The sequence below is a fragment of the Orussus abietinus genome, unplaced genomic scaffold (assembly GCF_000612105.2).
Source record: "Orussus abietinus isolate OABI.00-Male unplaced genomic scaffold, Oabi_2.0 scaffold66, whole genome shotgun sequence".
NCBI lineage: Eukaryota > Metazoa > Arthropoda > Insecta > Hymenoptera > Orussidae > Orussus > Orussus abietinus.
In genome coordinates, this window is record NW_019394234.1 from 216346 (window position 1) to 233319 (window position 16974).

At 42.9% G+C, this 16974-nt stretch overlaps 1 protein-coding gene across 1 annotated transcript in view; it reads left to right on the plus strand.

Moving 5' to 3' along the window:
- The window catches only part of LOC105699152, a 138557-nt gene that overhangs the window by 96364 nt on the left and 25219 nt on the right, over positions 1-16974 (plus strand). Inside the window, exons 3-5 of the mRNA XM_023434804.1 lie at positions 438-653; positions 10022-10912; positions 14658-14738. Coding sequence (XP_023290572.1) covers positions 438-653; positions 10022-10912; positions 14658-14738 — 1188 coding nt within the window. The remainder of the gene's footprint in view (positions 1-437; positions 654-10021; positions 10913-14657; positions 14739-16974) is intronic.

Below are 16974 nucleotides of genomic sequence, written 5' to 3' on the forward strand. Positions count from 1 at the left end.
CGGCGGGTCTAGCTAGGACATCCTAAAGAATCGGACAAAATTACATTAATTAAATTTTAAGTAGACCCTAGCTAGTCGCTGACGGGGAATGCCTAGTAAAATGATCTGGGATGGCAAGTTTAAATCCTGACTGGGTCTTAGCTCAACGTTAACCAGGAAAAACTGTCTTGGATGCACGACCAAATTTTAACCAATTCTGGCTATGGCCGGGAACTCCGAACGCGGAAGTCCCAGCTAGAGTCCAGATACCACCTGGGACTTCCTAGTCAGCCTTCCACGGGGCTCGGGACCATTTTACTTAAGACATAAACAAAGAGATAGACGAAGAGGTCGGCGGGTACCCACGGATACACGAGCGTGGCCGAGGACGAGCGGGTAAGCGCTTCGCCGAGAGATGGACAGACGGACAGAGAGCGGTTCCCTTGTGTTCTCCGCAGGTCACCGAGAGGGTGCCAGCGCCAAGGTTCCCTCGGGAAACCCTTCGGCGACGGCCCCGCCGGGAGCCCGGCGACCTCGAACTCCCTGGACAGCATCGGCCTCGACGCCGAGGTCATCGCCGCGGCCAGAAGACCCCGTAGTACGCGCGGCTCCCAAAAGTGGAGTAACGTTCGCGCCGTCATGGCGCTCTATTCCTCGCTGCGCAAGATCAAGAGGTACAGCCTGCGATCTGCCGACCTGGAGCGGCCCAGGGGAGGGACGGCTGCTCCCTCGTCTTCGCGGTTCTCCTACGTGTGCCTCTCGTCTCGCTCTCTATGCCTCGCTCTAATCAAGTCTCAACGCTATGTCTTCGTTTCTCTTTCTCTCGTTCTGTTTCTCCTATCTTTAGAGTCTCCTCGTCTTGCGGACACGTCTTAGTCCCGTATGTGGAAAACGAGAGGTCGGGGTGCTCTCTCTTTCGGTACTCGACGTACAGGTTAAAGTCGAGGTCTTTGGGTAGACCGGCGACGTTCCCCCGCAGAACCTTGATCGGAAGAGAACGGACCTCATTGGGAGAACCAACGAGGTTTTCTCTGCAATTCGATCATGGCTCTGGGCTAAAACCCTGGTACTCGGGCAAGGATTCGATGTAACGACGGAATGCCCTATCGTGACCCTGTAGTGCTCGTTGCGCAGGATCGGGAGGTTCAATTTATGATCAGCTGATCTTGACAGACCCGTGTCCATCTGCACACATTTCAAGATCGGAAATTCGGGAAACTGTCTTTCGTTTTTCGATGGATAATGGTCTGCAACGCAATTCGTCTAAGTATTTAGGTCTCTATGCCTCGCTCTACTCCAGTTATCCAACGCTACGTCTTCAACGTTGTTTCGTTTCTCTTCCTCGGTCTGGTTCTTCTTTCATTTAAGTCTCGTCGTTTTGCAGACACCTCTTGCTCGGATGTGGGAAACGAGAGATAGAGCCCATTGTTTCGGTACTCATCGGATATGTTTAAGTCTAGGGTCCGTATCTATACCTCAGTTTTAACGTTAAAAGACGTCTTCTATCTGTAGTCTTTAAATGGCTGAAGATACCTTTTAACGCCCTAATTGTAAGCGAAGTGTGAGTACAAACTTAATTCTTTGGGTAGAACCCATGACGTTCCCACGCAAAACCTTGATTAAAAGATGAACCTCGCTGGTAGAACTAGTGAAGTTCATTCCACAATCTCATTAAGACTTTCAACTAGAATCCTAGTACTTTCCATCGATGTAAACACGGAATGCAATATCGTGACTCTATATCGTTCGTTGAATAGGATCAGGAAGTACGATTTATAGTCAGCTGATCTTCGTAGTCTCGGATCTATCTGTACATATTTCATGGTCGTGAACCATCTTCTTGACGGATAGCTGCCTTTGGTCTTTCTCTAGATAGTTGCCTCTAACGTGATCCTTCCAAGTATGTCGTTCTTTGTGCTTTGTTTTAATAAAATCTTCGATTCCCTTTATATTCGACGTATAATATTCAACGTATCGTTTATGTCGTCCAGTATATTTAGAATTTAGAACTCCGTCTGGAACCTTTAATACTTCCACGTAGAATCTTAATCGAAAGAATGGATTTCTCTGATAGAATTAATAAGGTTTTCCCCGCATTTCTGTCAAAGTTCTGTACTAAAAACGCAGTCATTGCGCAAAGGTTCAGTTTATGGATAAAATTCATCTACATAGCACTATATTGCTCGCCGTGCAAGATCGATAAATGCGATCTATGATACACCAGCCTTTGAAGACTCGAATCCATCTACACGAGTCTCGAAGTCGTGAATTATCTTCCTGGCAGGTACTTACCTCTTCTCTTCTAGATGATCATCTCTGCCAAGAGTTTCATACTCGTATCTTGCTCTTTTATATCTTGATTAAACAAATTTAAACGTTACATCTTCACTTTCCCTTTTCACCTTGTTTTTCTTTTTTTTGTTCCTTAATTTTATACAAAGCTACTAATCGTGAAAGTCGAGTAACGGGAGAACCATTACACCGCACTCATTCTAACCATCCATGGATCGATATTCTAGACATTTTCAAAATCCTTCTACGAGTTCCACGTAATTCAGTAGCATTATACAAATCCTATGTAATTTAAGATCCTTATACGAATTCCAAGTAATCCTAGATCCATTTAACCAAGGATGCTTCCGCACAGAGACTTCGCTGATAGAACGGACCTCTCCGCCACAGCCAATAGCGTGTTTGATTTTCTCTCGATTTCCAACAAAGTTCTGCGCCAAAGCACCAACAACCGTACAAAGGTTCGACCTAAGGGCGGAACGCACCGACGCAGCCCTCTCATTCCACGGTGAATAAATTCAAGAGGTTCAGACTCTGATCTGCCAACTTAGGGGTGGATTTGCACCACTTTAGAAGTCGCGCACTTTCTTCGAAACCACCTTCTTGAGCCCCTTTTATTTCCACTCTTCGATTTCTTTCAACTCCACGTCCAATCCTGACCGTTTGATTGCTCCTCCCTTCGCCTTTATTCTTCGTTTTACTCTTCTTTTTCCTTTTTTTCCCGCTTTGCGGGCAGATATAATTTTTTTTAACGATTTCCACCATCCAATAGGTATTACCACAAGGGATTGGATCGAAAAGAAGGATTTGTTTTGAAAATATATTGGATGAGACAAGACCAACCGAGATATCATACCGTGGGAAAGTGAATGGGAAATGTACGATAACCTTTCTTTGCACTAAAGTTCGTGCTCGAAAAAATCGAATTTCAATTAATCATGCTATAAAATATTAACGTTGACAGTAATTGATGGATTGCTATTATTATCTAACTATCTATATGAATTCTTTGGAAAAACTGTTACCGAGTACAACACAGAACGCAAACTAATTAAAAAATTCGAAATACTCAGTTACCAAAATTCTATACTCTGCCTTTTAACCGGAGATAAAGTAACACATTTCAACGTTGACGTATATATTGTTGCTTGAATCATATAAAATTGCGAGAAACAATTATTTGATTGAGAAGAAAAATTACATTGTTTACTCAAGCTGACATTCCTTTGGACGTATCTGATCGCAGGATTTTGTGGTTGCAATGCATATTCCTTTAAGTCGATCAACTTCTTTTTCTCGGGTATTTTTGACAATTTTGCGACTTTATAATTATTCACGAGATAATCAGATAGTATTATTGCTACCGCATTTTCTGCATATCTTCTCGATGTTAAATTGGACTCGCGAGTTATGGTTACGACCCTTCGGGCAGAATTTGCCATTTTCATCCCAACGATAATTTTATTCAAACATGCTCACAACGAATAATCGAAACTGCTTTTTCGTTTCCTTCACTTGGCAGTTGTCCGCGTTTCGAAAAATATTGAAACTCCTGGATTCCCATCGTTCCTTCCACCCTGTAATCTATGACTTGGAGAAAACTCCGCATTCCTCTTTGCGGTTTCGAGACTCGCATAAGCGGAGATACTTTTAGACATTTTTTATCGTTTGTTCCGGTGGTTTCCTGATTTATATCCCACGCGAGTTGAAAAGTTTCACCCTGTGTTCGACTCCACCCCTACGCTTGAGGAATATGTCGATTTGTCTCTAACAACGTCTTAAAAAGGTCCCCTATTTCCTTCTGCGACGATATCCTTCTACTCGAATCTCTCCCGAGCCATTATTCGCCACTTGTCATTCTTACTTAAAGGTTAAGTAAAATGCTAGCCTTTCTAAAAATTCCTAAAAAATGTTTACAGTAGATTCAGCTCGGAAAAGTTGCCAAGTTCGGTCCATGCAATAATATGCCGAAACGTCGAAAGTTAAGTTTGCCCAATACTTGGCAAATGAAAAATAATTCCCGGAATTTATAACCCGGTCCAGCATAAACGTGTTCGTTAATTGAGAAACAATTTACTTCCAAGTTGTCGCGAACAAAGTTCTTCTTTGCTGACTATATCTGCTCGACGCTGCAGGAGCTTGAAGAATTTAAGGAGAATACGTGTTATTCCTCCTGTCGACTGATTTATTTTCACTTTAGATTATGCATTTTTCAATACAATCAGGAACGACAAAATAGTTCCACGGTAAGTACATGTCATTGCTTTTCGAAAAAAGTATTCGATTTAGTGAATAAAAAAAAAATTGATATGTAATCGATATACCTATAACAAATCAGTAGCGTTGATAATGTTCAGGCTCGAATTTACTGCATAGAAGCACGTCAATTCTGACCACACCATGGAAAAAAATATAATAAATTACGCCGTTTGAACCCAACTGGCAAAACCGGTGCCGAGCATCGGTTGTTTCCTATAGTAATACTGTAAATAAATGAAAGTTACATTGTTTTTGGCAGAAAAGTCGGTGCCGGTTTTGCCGGCATGTGTGCAATCGACCTTAGTCGATTTCTGTTAGGAGCTATTTCGACTTCATTCGCATTATTATTAAACGTTTGTCGATCTTATTTTCTTAAAAGTTGTGGTAAACGAAAAAAAAATGCAAGTTCTACCCTGTCTGAGCATAGTTTACTAGAGTCCGTATATAGTGCAAAACTTAAAGCTATAGCAGTCTGCAATAAAAGGGGATCTCTTTTCTGGGTTCCCTACACCCTAATGGAATCACTCTTCCCGCCTTCCGCAGTTCGATAACCTTGTCAATCCTTATTTCACTTACGATACATCCGATGACCTATCACTTCTTCCTGCAATTCGATAACTTCGAGCGACTCTATCTCCTGCTTCCTGGATTCACCCTCTCTGTTTCTCGAGTTTCTCTCGGATCTTTGAGCCGTTTTTAAAAGAATTTTTTGATACGGCAAGTCCGTGATTAATTCAATTGCCGGTGGAAAAAATTAAATCTGAATAGCTTTAAATGATTAAAACAATCAAGTAGGTTATCAAAAAATCGATAAGTTTCCAAAAAGAATCCATGTTCGGTGCCGACATAGATATTGTTTCTTTGAATTCTATAACTGTCTGGTCAACAAATTCTTCGAGTATCTTCTTAATGGAACACACATCGATGTGCTTAAGATAACAAATTATCATATTTAAATAAATATATTTTTAATACTTAAATTCATAATTGAAGAATTTACGTCTTCGATAACTAACCAACTTAATGGAATCATTATTTCTATCAGCTGTGTATTAATAATGTAGCGAATTTGATCATGGAATATTCATTTTAGAACTCCTTGATTCAAATTTATTTTAGAATGTACTAAATTAATGAATAACCTTTTAATTTTAATTTTAACTTTATTTCAGCTCGGTTATATTTTTGTCATATCTGGTTTATTCCACAATTGAAACATTTAACTAACATAATTAACTTTCACTCCGGTAAAAAGACGCAACTTTTCGCAGTCAAATTTTTGTTTTGCGGTTTATCGAGTTATCAAGTTTAGATAGTGGATTTGAATCCCTTTAGGTAAATGTAGCATCAAAAAAGCATGATAAATACTAACATTATTAAATGGGCACAGCGTAGTCAAATCATTATATGAGTTCAAATTGAGGTAACTTCCCCATCCAACTTCTTAATAAATTAGTTGAAAAGTATGCATTTTATACTAGGCTGAATCGATCGAACGGTGTTAAGTGAGAAACATCAATTCGCCAAGAGAAAGGGCGTTAAAGTTCTTTAATGCCCTATTGTAACCAAGACACTTTTGCCCTCGATTCATGGTGCATTGGAAAGAGCTTTACGAAGCTCTTTCTGAAGCGAACGGCTGTAAATAAGCGAATGTACAAGGCATTCAATTTGCATAAATCCAATGAAATGTGCAAACCCCTGGACAGAGTCCTTCGGTCGAAATGATTTCGTTGCACCGACCGAAGGGGATTAAAAAGGAAATAGAAAAATCCCGGATTTTAAAATCAATTACAGCAAAGCTTCTCGAGTGGGGTCTTAGGGAGTGGATTGTCAGCCACGTCGATTGCCTGTAAAAAAGTGGAAGCAACTTTCTTTTCTTATCAATGAGCATTATTATAAAAGCTCGATATTGCTCTTTTTTTTTATTCGGAGAATCCTTTCCACAAGAAGTCTATTTCCATTCCTCCTTGATAGTCTGTTCAAGAGTTCTTCTTTTGTTCTTTCATAAGCTTTCTTTAATATCTCTGTAGTTGAATTAAAGAGATTTCAAGGGAAAGAAAGGAAATCCCCAGAAATCTCTAAGAACTCTACTTATATTATCCAAAAACTGCATGAAGTAATTGTTAAAAGTTTACGCAAATTTAGGAAATGGGTCAACGACCAAAGCTTGAGGATCTCCGAAGTTTTCTTTTCGAAAAACCGTATAGGGGGAGGATATTTTTTAGTTAAATTGTATAACATTTAATACATCCAAATGTGTCCCTAAATCGGGTATCAATTAATGCACGAGAAAGGTTGGCTGAATTCGACAGTACTTATTTCTGTTTCCGTCATTTCATCCGCGTAAATAGTGGCTCGTGAAATTGGAGTCTTCCAGTCAAAGAACTTTTCGAGGATATATATCAAAAGGGCTCTTTCTCGAGAAAGATTTCTTTTGTAATCGCGAAGGATTGCGATGGCTCGGCGTTGCTCGGCTCTCAAAAGTCTCAAATTCCTTCTTTCTTTTCCTTCCTTCTTGACAACTCGATTGACTTTTTCTTGCTCCTTTGTCCTACACCGCCGACCCGGCAGACTTCTCTCGGTTTTCTCCGTCATTGCTTTTCCTCGTTCTCCCAGGATCGAGTATCGGAAAAACTATTCGATCTCCAAGTCGTCCTATCAATCGTGACCATCGCCGGCAATACTTGCGATTAATTGACCTCTGACATGATCCCTCGAAAATAAGGGAAATTCAACTCGGAGAGGCGGTGCTCGATTCTCGATATTCTTCATTTAGCTCTCGATTTCAATTGCCGAGTAATAAAACATTCAGGTTGGTCCATACATACACCATCGGATGAACACATAAAAGAGCTCTTTTTTACGAAGCCTCTTATTTATTTCCCCAAGTTTATCCCCCTGAACATCTCTCATTTCACCTGTTTTTATCATCCCGTAACAATTCCGTCAATATCTCTTAAGATTTATTTCGTCTCGACACTATTTCATTGGTCGTATCAATCCTGTACACGGCCTCGCGGAAATTGGCAAATGTCAATAGTGGTTTCGTAACATTTTTTCTTCGGTTACCAAATAGCGCTTAGCTTTTCAAATTAATAGATAACATTTAATTCGTTCATGAAACACTTAAAAATGGGACATACGTTCGTATTTATTTATTAGGGAAAATGACCAATTGACTCGAATACATGAAGCATTTGAAAGGGCAAATTTTCAAGAGATATAAACGAGTCCTATTTAAATTTACATGTGATTTGGTGGCAATTAACAAGAGAATCGCGCCATTTCAGCAAGTTGATTCCTAATACCTCACATTTGCTTCTTTATAGCCTCTTCTTGACAATTCCATAGACTTTTTCTCGCATTTCTAACCTGCCTTTGGTCAGAACTCCCTCAATTTTTTGCGTCATTACTTTCTACCACCCTCGAGAGACAGGACCCCAAAAAAACTATCCAGCCTTTGGGTCACTTAATCAATCGCGATGAAGGTCTGCAATGCTGACGATTAATTAGACCTCAGTGCGATTTTCCTAAAATTTGGGAAGTCTGAAATTAGAAAATGGTCAAAAAGTTCGACTAAACTCGTGAAGCAATGCAACATTTTGAGGGGTAACTACATCTGTAAGGTATAACAAGTGTGCAATGATAAGCGACTATAGTCACCCGTAGTATCGAAAAGGTTAAACAATTTTGTTTAATTTCTCCAATTTGAAATATTCAAATCCGATTTGAACATTTAAAATTTCAAGGTATTGACGTACAGTTTCGATAAGTCACATTTTTTGCAAAGTAAACTACAATAACGTACTGTACAAAATACACGGGTCTCGTGTATTAAAACATGAAAAATTAACAACGAAATTATTAAAATTTTTAACACACCGACTGAAGGTAATCTTAAAAAATTACTGACATTATTAGACACTAGAAAGTTGCGATCTTTACACATACTCTTATATTATTTTGTCGATTTTCTCAAGCGACGTTGATTTTTACAAACAATCTGGTAAATCTTGATTTAGCTTCGCCTTTTTCCTTCTCGGGGCGTAAGAATCGTAACAAAGCCAACTTGGCAATTCCTCGCATTGTCCCACCGCAATGTTGGCAACTGTTGGGAAGAACTGGGAACAATTCCAGCCTATTCTATGATAAAGTTCCCAGGATAGAATCCTTAGCCGTCCTGGTGATTAATCGCCGCATCCGAGATTTACTCGAACGAAACGCGGGAACGCCGAAGGAAAGTTTTCCAGTCCACCGGGATAATTCCTCCCCTAAAGTTGCCATAAACGCTCGAAGTACGGAAAACTGGATGGATTTGAGGAAGTTGACATACATTCTCCAAGTGCGCTTCAAAGTATTGAACCACTCCTGCTGCATCGCTTAGAAAATCCTGATCTAATTGCACAAAGTTTGCGAGACACTCGATGTTTAGCTCCCGCTTCGATTTGGTTAAGCTGTGTATAAGTGCTCCTCGAGATGTCACCAATCCGATAATACTTTTTATTTATAGCCACGGACCCCGTCCGTAATCTGCAAAATGATTTATCCGGAAATATACCTAACGAACCCCGGAGAAATCCTGCAAGACGCTGGAAGTAAGTACACGCGTAACGAGATTTACCGAGTAATCAACGTTGCGCCAAAAACCGCGGAAAATCTCGCTACCTCGGTCCTCTGTCTCTCTACACAGGATTATCTCTGCCTCTGTCTGTCTGACTGTTTGCCTGTCTGTCTGTCTCTCTCCCTGGACTTTATCTCGCTACTCGATTTCCCTTTAATTTTCTGAAAAAAAAAAAAGAAAAAGAAGAAGCAGAAACCTCCTACGGATGCGAAGATGCAGACCTTAGGTCCTAGAGATAAGTGGTTTTGATAACCGCGCGATGTCCTCTTGGAGGACCCGGTTCCATTGGCACGCGGTTTGACAAGATCTACTTAAAGACCTCTTTGACGAACGCAGTGCCCGGTCCGTTTTAAGAACACGACGGAACGTTTTCGTTAGAAAAGAAACCGTCACTATGAAAGCGATAACCGTATCCAAGCGCCGCGTGGAAATTAACATAAGTCTTGCGCGGCTCTCATTTTTCTAGCAAATCGAGTAAAACGTTGGAAACGCTTACGATTATTCAAATCAAAGCGGTGGACGCAGAAATTCACGGACGACTTGCAAACGAAGAATTCGGGACCGCGTCTAACATGCACGGATGAAATTTGACGACGGCATTTCGAGTCCGACCGCCTCTCAAAAGATCCCCAGACAGGATGTCGAATATAGGAACCATCCCGATTCGATCGATTCGTTGACACGTTGGAACGAAATCGCATTTTCTACCCAGAGGAACGGTACCTCGGGGTCTTCCCGGAGCGGGTAGGTTTCATTAATTCGGACAACCGCGTTCCGGTGCCTCCAGGCTGGGTCCTCCCAGAGCGTCCCGAGTCTCAACCCCTGCCCGAGAGGGAAACCCCCTAACTAATCGCCCGGTATGATTCGCAGAACGAAGAGCAACCAGCGGTGGATGAAGCTGCGCACGACGGTGCAGTTGTCCTCGGCCATATCGACCATCCAGAAGAAGCCACCGCTGAAGCGAGAGGACTCCTTCCTGAAGCGGTTCTCCACCCGGCAGATACCGGAGAGCCAGGAAACGCTGGACACGGCCGAGGGCGAAGGCGACGCCAACGACGAGAAGGACTCCGGGCGTCGTCGTCGCCGGCCGCGCCGTCCCCAGAAGCCCCCAAAGACCGTGGTGAACCCCGACGAGAACTTCTACTACTACTGGCTGATGTTGCTCTCGGCCTGCGTCCTCTACAACCTGTGGACGCTGATCGTCAGGCAGAGCCTGCCCGAGCTGCAGGCGCTGGCGCCCGAGGCCTGGCTCTCCTGCGACAGCTTCACCGACGTCGTCTTCTTCCTGGACGTCGGGGTCCAGATCCGCACCGGCTACCTGGAACAGGGTCTGATGGTCTACAACAGCAAGAAACTGGCCGGCCACTACCTCAAGTCCAAATCCTTCGTCCTCGATCTGCTCGCCCTCCTGCCCCTGGACCTGCTACAGGTCAACCTCGGCAGCAACCCCATGCTCAGGTTCCCCAGGTTCCTCAAGGTCTACCGGGTCTACAACTACTACTACATGGTCGAGTCGCGCACCGTCTACCCGAACCTCTGGCGGGTGCTCAATCTCATCCACATACTGCTGATACTCGCCCACTGGTTCGGGTGCTTCTACTACCTCCTCAGCGAGGCCGAAGGCTTCCAGGGCGATTGGGTCTACCCCTATCGACCCGGCGAGTACGCCACCCTCACCAGGAAGTACCTGGGCTCGCTCTACTGGTCCACCCTCACCCTCACCACCATCGGCGACCTGCCCACTCCAGAGACCAACGCCGAGTGAGTCTAACCGACTTTACGAGAACTCGAGGACCGGACCGTCGGGCGTTCCTAGCGAGTTCGCGCCACTTTTCCCGGATACCCCTTCGATACCCCTTCGATACCCCTTCGATACCCCTTCGATACCTCTTTCGCCGTCCGCTTAACTCGTCGAAGGACTCCCGGAGAGAGTGTGCCATTTTTTCCCACGCGATCGCGAAACCACTTCGTGGTGTTTGCAGGAGCTTGACCCAACGATGCCGGCTCGTAGCATTGTGGAGAAAACTTCCAATATTCTGCAGAAACGAGGGGAGTTTTTTAAGGTGAATGTCCCAGTGGATGACTATTGGTCCGTGATTGTAAAACCTTTCATTGGTTTTAACCCTTACCGGCTAAATAGCGCACGTGCTTGGATAATGGTGTCCATGGCAATTTCAATTCTCATCCTTCCTGGTTTAACAGTTTTTCTCGTTCTTGCTGTTATTTATACAGCTACGATTTAAAAAGTGTTACAATAATTAGTTTGCATATCGGGTGATTCTTTTTATCTTTAGCCTCGTTAGATAAAAGTGCAATTATCCGCGGATGAAATATTTCCCAATAGTATTTCCTTAAAGTCTCGTCGACTGAGATATTCACCTTAACCTGCTGTGTTCCTGGAGAGCTTGAAAAAAACTAATTTGGAGATTTTTAATATTGATTTATGGCATTTCTACTTCATAGGAGGGAGAATTTATGAAAAAGATCGTTTCGAGTCCCTCTTCTTTATTTGCAATTGTTGAGTGACGCCAAAGAAACTATTTAGAAAACTAATGCACCTGCATGGAACGCCCGACACGAGTCTCGGTATTCTATCCTTATTACATATTAGATGTAGAATGTTAATAACGATATAGAGGAATGTAGATTTACGTACGATCCTTAGATCGGGGATGCTTAAGAGGGAATGGTTCCTTGGCACTTGAGAGCTCGAAATTAGAGACATAATTGATCGTCTTAATGTGTCACGGGGAAGGAAAATAGACAAAGAGAGGAAATTAGGGAAACCGCTTCCCTGAAGTACCGCCATCCAGAAACCTCGCTTGCAAAATACCATTTAATCCTGTAATCAACTTCCTATTTGCCCGTCAAAAATGAACACTTCGATGGTAGGGCTTTTTATCATGGTGGAGCTTGGTCGCTCGTCTCGATGTCGGAAATCAGGCTAATGTTCTAATTACCGACAATCGACCTGTTACCGCTCTGCTCCACTTACGAGAACTACTTTCGATCAATTAGGATTGTGGAAATGGGGCAGCCAGTATTAGGACAGGTCAGTAATAAGTTTATGACCGGTTATTGAAATAGCATCCTCTAACAGGTTTACACTTTTACTTTTACTATACGCAAATGAGTCGCACTTATACAAAGAACGATGTTTTAATAACATGGTATTATTAACATTTTTTAATATTAATGCGTCTTTAATACCAAAATTGCATATAGGCGCGGTGCTTAAATATTAGAAGAAGGTCAAATTTGAACATGTGTCATTTAAAATTATTTGAAACTTGAAATATTGTTTCTATGAGCAAGGTGTTATATTTCTTGTTGTATGTATTATTTAAAATATTGCAATTTTAAATATTATGATAACATATCAGCTAAAAGGGAGGGAGTACATTTTTACTGTTATTTTAGAAAAAAGGGTTTAAACAAATGTCAGTAATCTCGTAAGTGTGCTGTGAGCATTTAATTTTGTTACTCTTTATACGGACGAAAGGATATCGTTGCAAATTTTGAAACGAATAAGTACTTAAAGTTGGAATTTTAGACGAGTTAATAAATTTGTGTAATTATAAATGCAAAATTCTATCGATGCAATTAGATCGTTTCATCACAATTGAAGGGAACGCGTAATTAAGGAACATTCCTAAATCCGGTGCACGGAAATTCGTACCGACTCCAATCATTTCCGAGTTTACTCCCTCCACAATCTCCTTCAAGATCCTGGATCCAGGAAGTCGTCAAATTCTCCCAAATCCAAACTAACTCAGCTTAACCAAGTCTTATCTTCGACAATTCAAGTATTGGAAACGTGGAACATATGACGAATGAATTGTAATCATACTTTGTCCTTGCATGTATATGAATTCGGTCTAATTAGTTTGAGAAAGTTTTCATTTTTAAATAATTAGACTTAAGTACTTTCATTGAAATTACTTTATCAAGCTATCTTCGTGGAAATGAACAAACAGAAATTAGTCTAGCATTTTTAATATATGTATATAGTTGGCCCTTTGAAACAAAGAAAATTAATTTACATCGTCACTAAATATTCCACGTGACAAAGTATTTTTATCTTCGCTCAGAGCATTTTCTGTCTCATTATATTAGCAATTACATGCATACAAGCAATATTAAGGAATATCAAATAACACGTAGACTGCGGAATATGAGATTTCCAATTGATTTCTTCCCGCTGATTCCAGATCAATTTTCGTCCATCTGCTCAACCCCCACATTCATTCGCTTGAAATGCCACAAAAATTCAATAACATGTGACAGAACCCGCACTTTCGTATACGATACAAATATTTTGAAATTTTCTCGAATTTCCTCTTTTGCAAGTGACAGTCTAACCCAAATCCACAGCCAAAAAAAGACACCACAACCCTTTTACCGACCCTTCCAGGCGACAAACGTTCCCATCTCGAAGAAAGCACCCCAGGGTAGTGATGTGACAAGTCGAATGCTTTGCCAACTCGAGTTACTCGAATTCGAAAGCATTGCCAACTCTAGTTTCGACGCGAGTCGATAAGTCGATACTGCATATATTCGACGCGGCAAGTAGAGTCTATGGCGTGTTGGCGAGTAGATCGACTCGATTAACGGCGACTCGAGTCGAGTACTTCATCGACTCGACTTACTCGAACATTGTCAACTCGAGTTGACGACTCGATGGCGAGTCGAGTCAATGGCAAGCTGGCGAGTGAAACGACTCGATTAACGGCGACTCGAGTTACTCGAACATTGCGAACTCGATGTCCCATACATCTGACGCGACGAGTCGAGTCAATGGCAAACTGGCGACTAAAACGACTCGATTAACGGCGACTCGAATCGAAGCGATACAACGAATCGAGTCCTTCGTGGACTCGAGTTACTCGACATTGCCAACTCGAGTCGACGACTCGATGACCCATACATCCGGCGCGATGAGTCGAGTCAATGGCAAGCTGGCGAGTAAAACGACTCGAGTCGAAGCGATATAACGAGTCGAGTACGTCATCGACTCGAGTTACTCGACATTGCCAACTCGATGTCCCATACATCCGGCGCGACGAGTCGAATCAATGGCGAGTTGGAGAGTAAAACAATTCGAATAACGATTACTCGAATAAACAAATAAGACGTGATTGGTATCTCGGTACGAGTATCCCGGTCTCGCTCTTACCCTTGTAACCGGCATTCATTTGTACCAATAACTCGAATTACAATAAGAATGACTCGAATACATGCTTGACTGGAGTTTAACGAGTTAAAGTACTCGGCTCGTCACATCGCTACACCAGGGGCACGTTGCGAGCACGTGGGTGCCCATCCAACGGAACAAGAGCAAAGCGAGGGCACGAGCATTTCCCTAGCGATTGACCGCGGAAAATCTCAAACCCCCTCGACCTGAACCAAGTGCCAGGACCCATTGTCTCTTAGGCAGCGAAAACCAGCTCCTCTTAGAGCCTAGGAATTAGACCACGTGAGCGGAGTGTTGTTGTTGTGTTGGCAGAGTCGTAGCGGGCGGCAATCCCCGGAGCCTCGCTCGTCGTGGCCGACTGTCCCGGCTTCTGCAGTTCAAGCATAACGGAGGGTATATACGTATCGTTCCAAAGAGCAGATTTATCGAGAAACGAATAGGCCAAAAGAAAAACGAGAGAAAGAAAAAAAGAGAATGACGGAAAAAAGAGACTAGGAAAAAGAGCGAGTGCGAGGTCGAGGATGGTGCCTCAAGGTCTCTGCCCGTTCGATCCTCCCCGAGGGTGACACCGCGGTATTCCGGCCTTGATCGACTCCGATCGAGCTCCGTTCGATCTTAACCTCCTACTTGGGCGAGTCGCCCCTGAAACGACGATTGGAAGTGACGTAGAGAGGTTCACGTTGGACCAGTCGCTTCGGTCTGGTGATCGATACCGATTTTAAACTACTTGACCGCGATTACCGTATCGCCCACGGCGCTCCGCAAGCTTGCGAAATCTCGATTGATTCCGTTAGACCGAGGAGGAATTTTCTGGATTTTTTCTGAAAGGGTATCGGTCCCAGTTTTTACCAGTATTCAGGTGGAAGGGAAGGTGGAAATAGAGTGGGCTTTTCTTTTTTAATGATAACACGCACGGAGATGTGTATCGACATATGAGGGACGGATTTCGCGGTTTAGGCAGGTGGACGGGAACGGGAGTGACCGCATTTGTGGGAAAACCACGATTCGCGAAACAGAGAGCGGTTAGTGTAGATTCAATAGCGATTATGAATATTTCTTGAGAGCTCTTGATGGGGTCGATTTAAATTGCAGACGTACTTCGGGTGTTTTATGGAAAAGCGGGAGCAACGCGTCTAGTGTTGAAGCGTTTTGCTTGGGTTGCCTCGCTGGGCGTGGTTATGAAATCCAGGGTAAAATAAATTGTTTATCAAAGAGAGAGGAAAAGGGTGCAAATGGCTCCGAAATCGGGCAAACTTGGCCTGTTTATGCATTGCGCGTAGGAAAATGAACTCTATACGTAACCGTATGTACGTTATGAGCAAAGGGACAAATATGGGCATTATGAATAGAACAATGTTCGCAGCACCCGTTTATCACTTTGCTCCCAGCATATAAATTACGCATAAAAAAGTATTAGTCTGGACGCGTACCCTTACATTTATACAAAATAAAACGTGCAATCCAATGATCGTGTTCATAATCCTGACTTTTAGTTTTCAATTAAAGGATCGTCACGACGCTGGACCTATGATCATGTACCGATTCTCGACGACTAATCGAATAAACAACTTGCCAATCCCTTTTCAAATAAATATGCAACCGGCGCGACTTCGCAGCATTAAATAAAAATTAAACGTGAAAAATGAAAATAAACCGAACGAGGTCCCATCGTTTCGATACATGGTGCTTTCGACTGTATTTAAAGCCCACTTTGGAGGTCCAGGTATCACCATCGTATATAAAGCTTAATGGACATGAATTAACTACTCATTAAGAAACCCCGTTTTATATATACATATTAATTCAAAGTAATACAAAGAATATAGCATGCCGTCTCGTTAAAGGATCGCTAAATTGCTTTCGGCAAGGCCCAATTTCATTACAAAGGCGGCCAGCATCGATCAACAATCGAAATGAAAATTATTTAAAAAACGTAAACGATGTACCGATTCGGAAATCCGCGGTAATCGTCCCTTTTACCTCTTACATTCCTTTTCGGGAGAAATAGAGGAAGATGTTCCTCGGTAAGGTCCGATGGAGAATCCCAAAGACGACACGCGCGCCCCAGGGACCGAAGGTGGCGATCTTTTAATGATTAATTCATGACGGGGGGTCCACCTACCCCATAGGATAACGCCGGGTCTTTACGAACCAAATATAAAATGGCGACGAACAAACGACCGGGAGAATTGGCAAGGGCTTGCTCCTTCATTCCGGGGAGACTCCGGGACGTCGAAGACATAAATTCCGCCGTGACTCGACTTCGTCGGGCGGGGCTGGACGATCTCGACGTTAGCCACCCGAGACGAGCGAATTCCCCCGGGAATTTCTGGACGATTTGTTCACCGCGGGATTCGTCGAGTCTGAATTAAACGTCGCGGACGCTCCGTCGGGTTTAATCGCGCCGCGAGCGAGCGCGAGTCTACGCGAATCGGTGAGAATTTACGCGTACTTGCGCGAATCGGTGAGAATTTACGCGGACTCGCGCGAAACGCTTTGAATTTTGAGGGACCTATAGGGTGAGTTTGAGCGAATATGCGCGAATTTGGGGAAATGCACGCGAATTTGGCACGAAATTACATTTCCAACGAAACCGCACGCATCTGCGAGAATCTGCACGGATATGCTG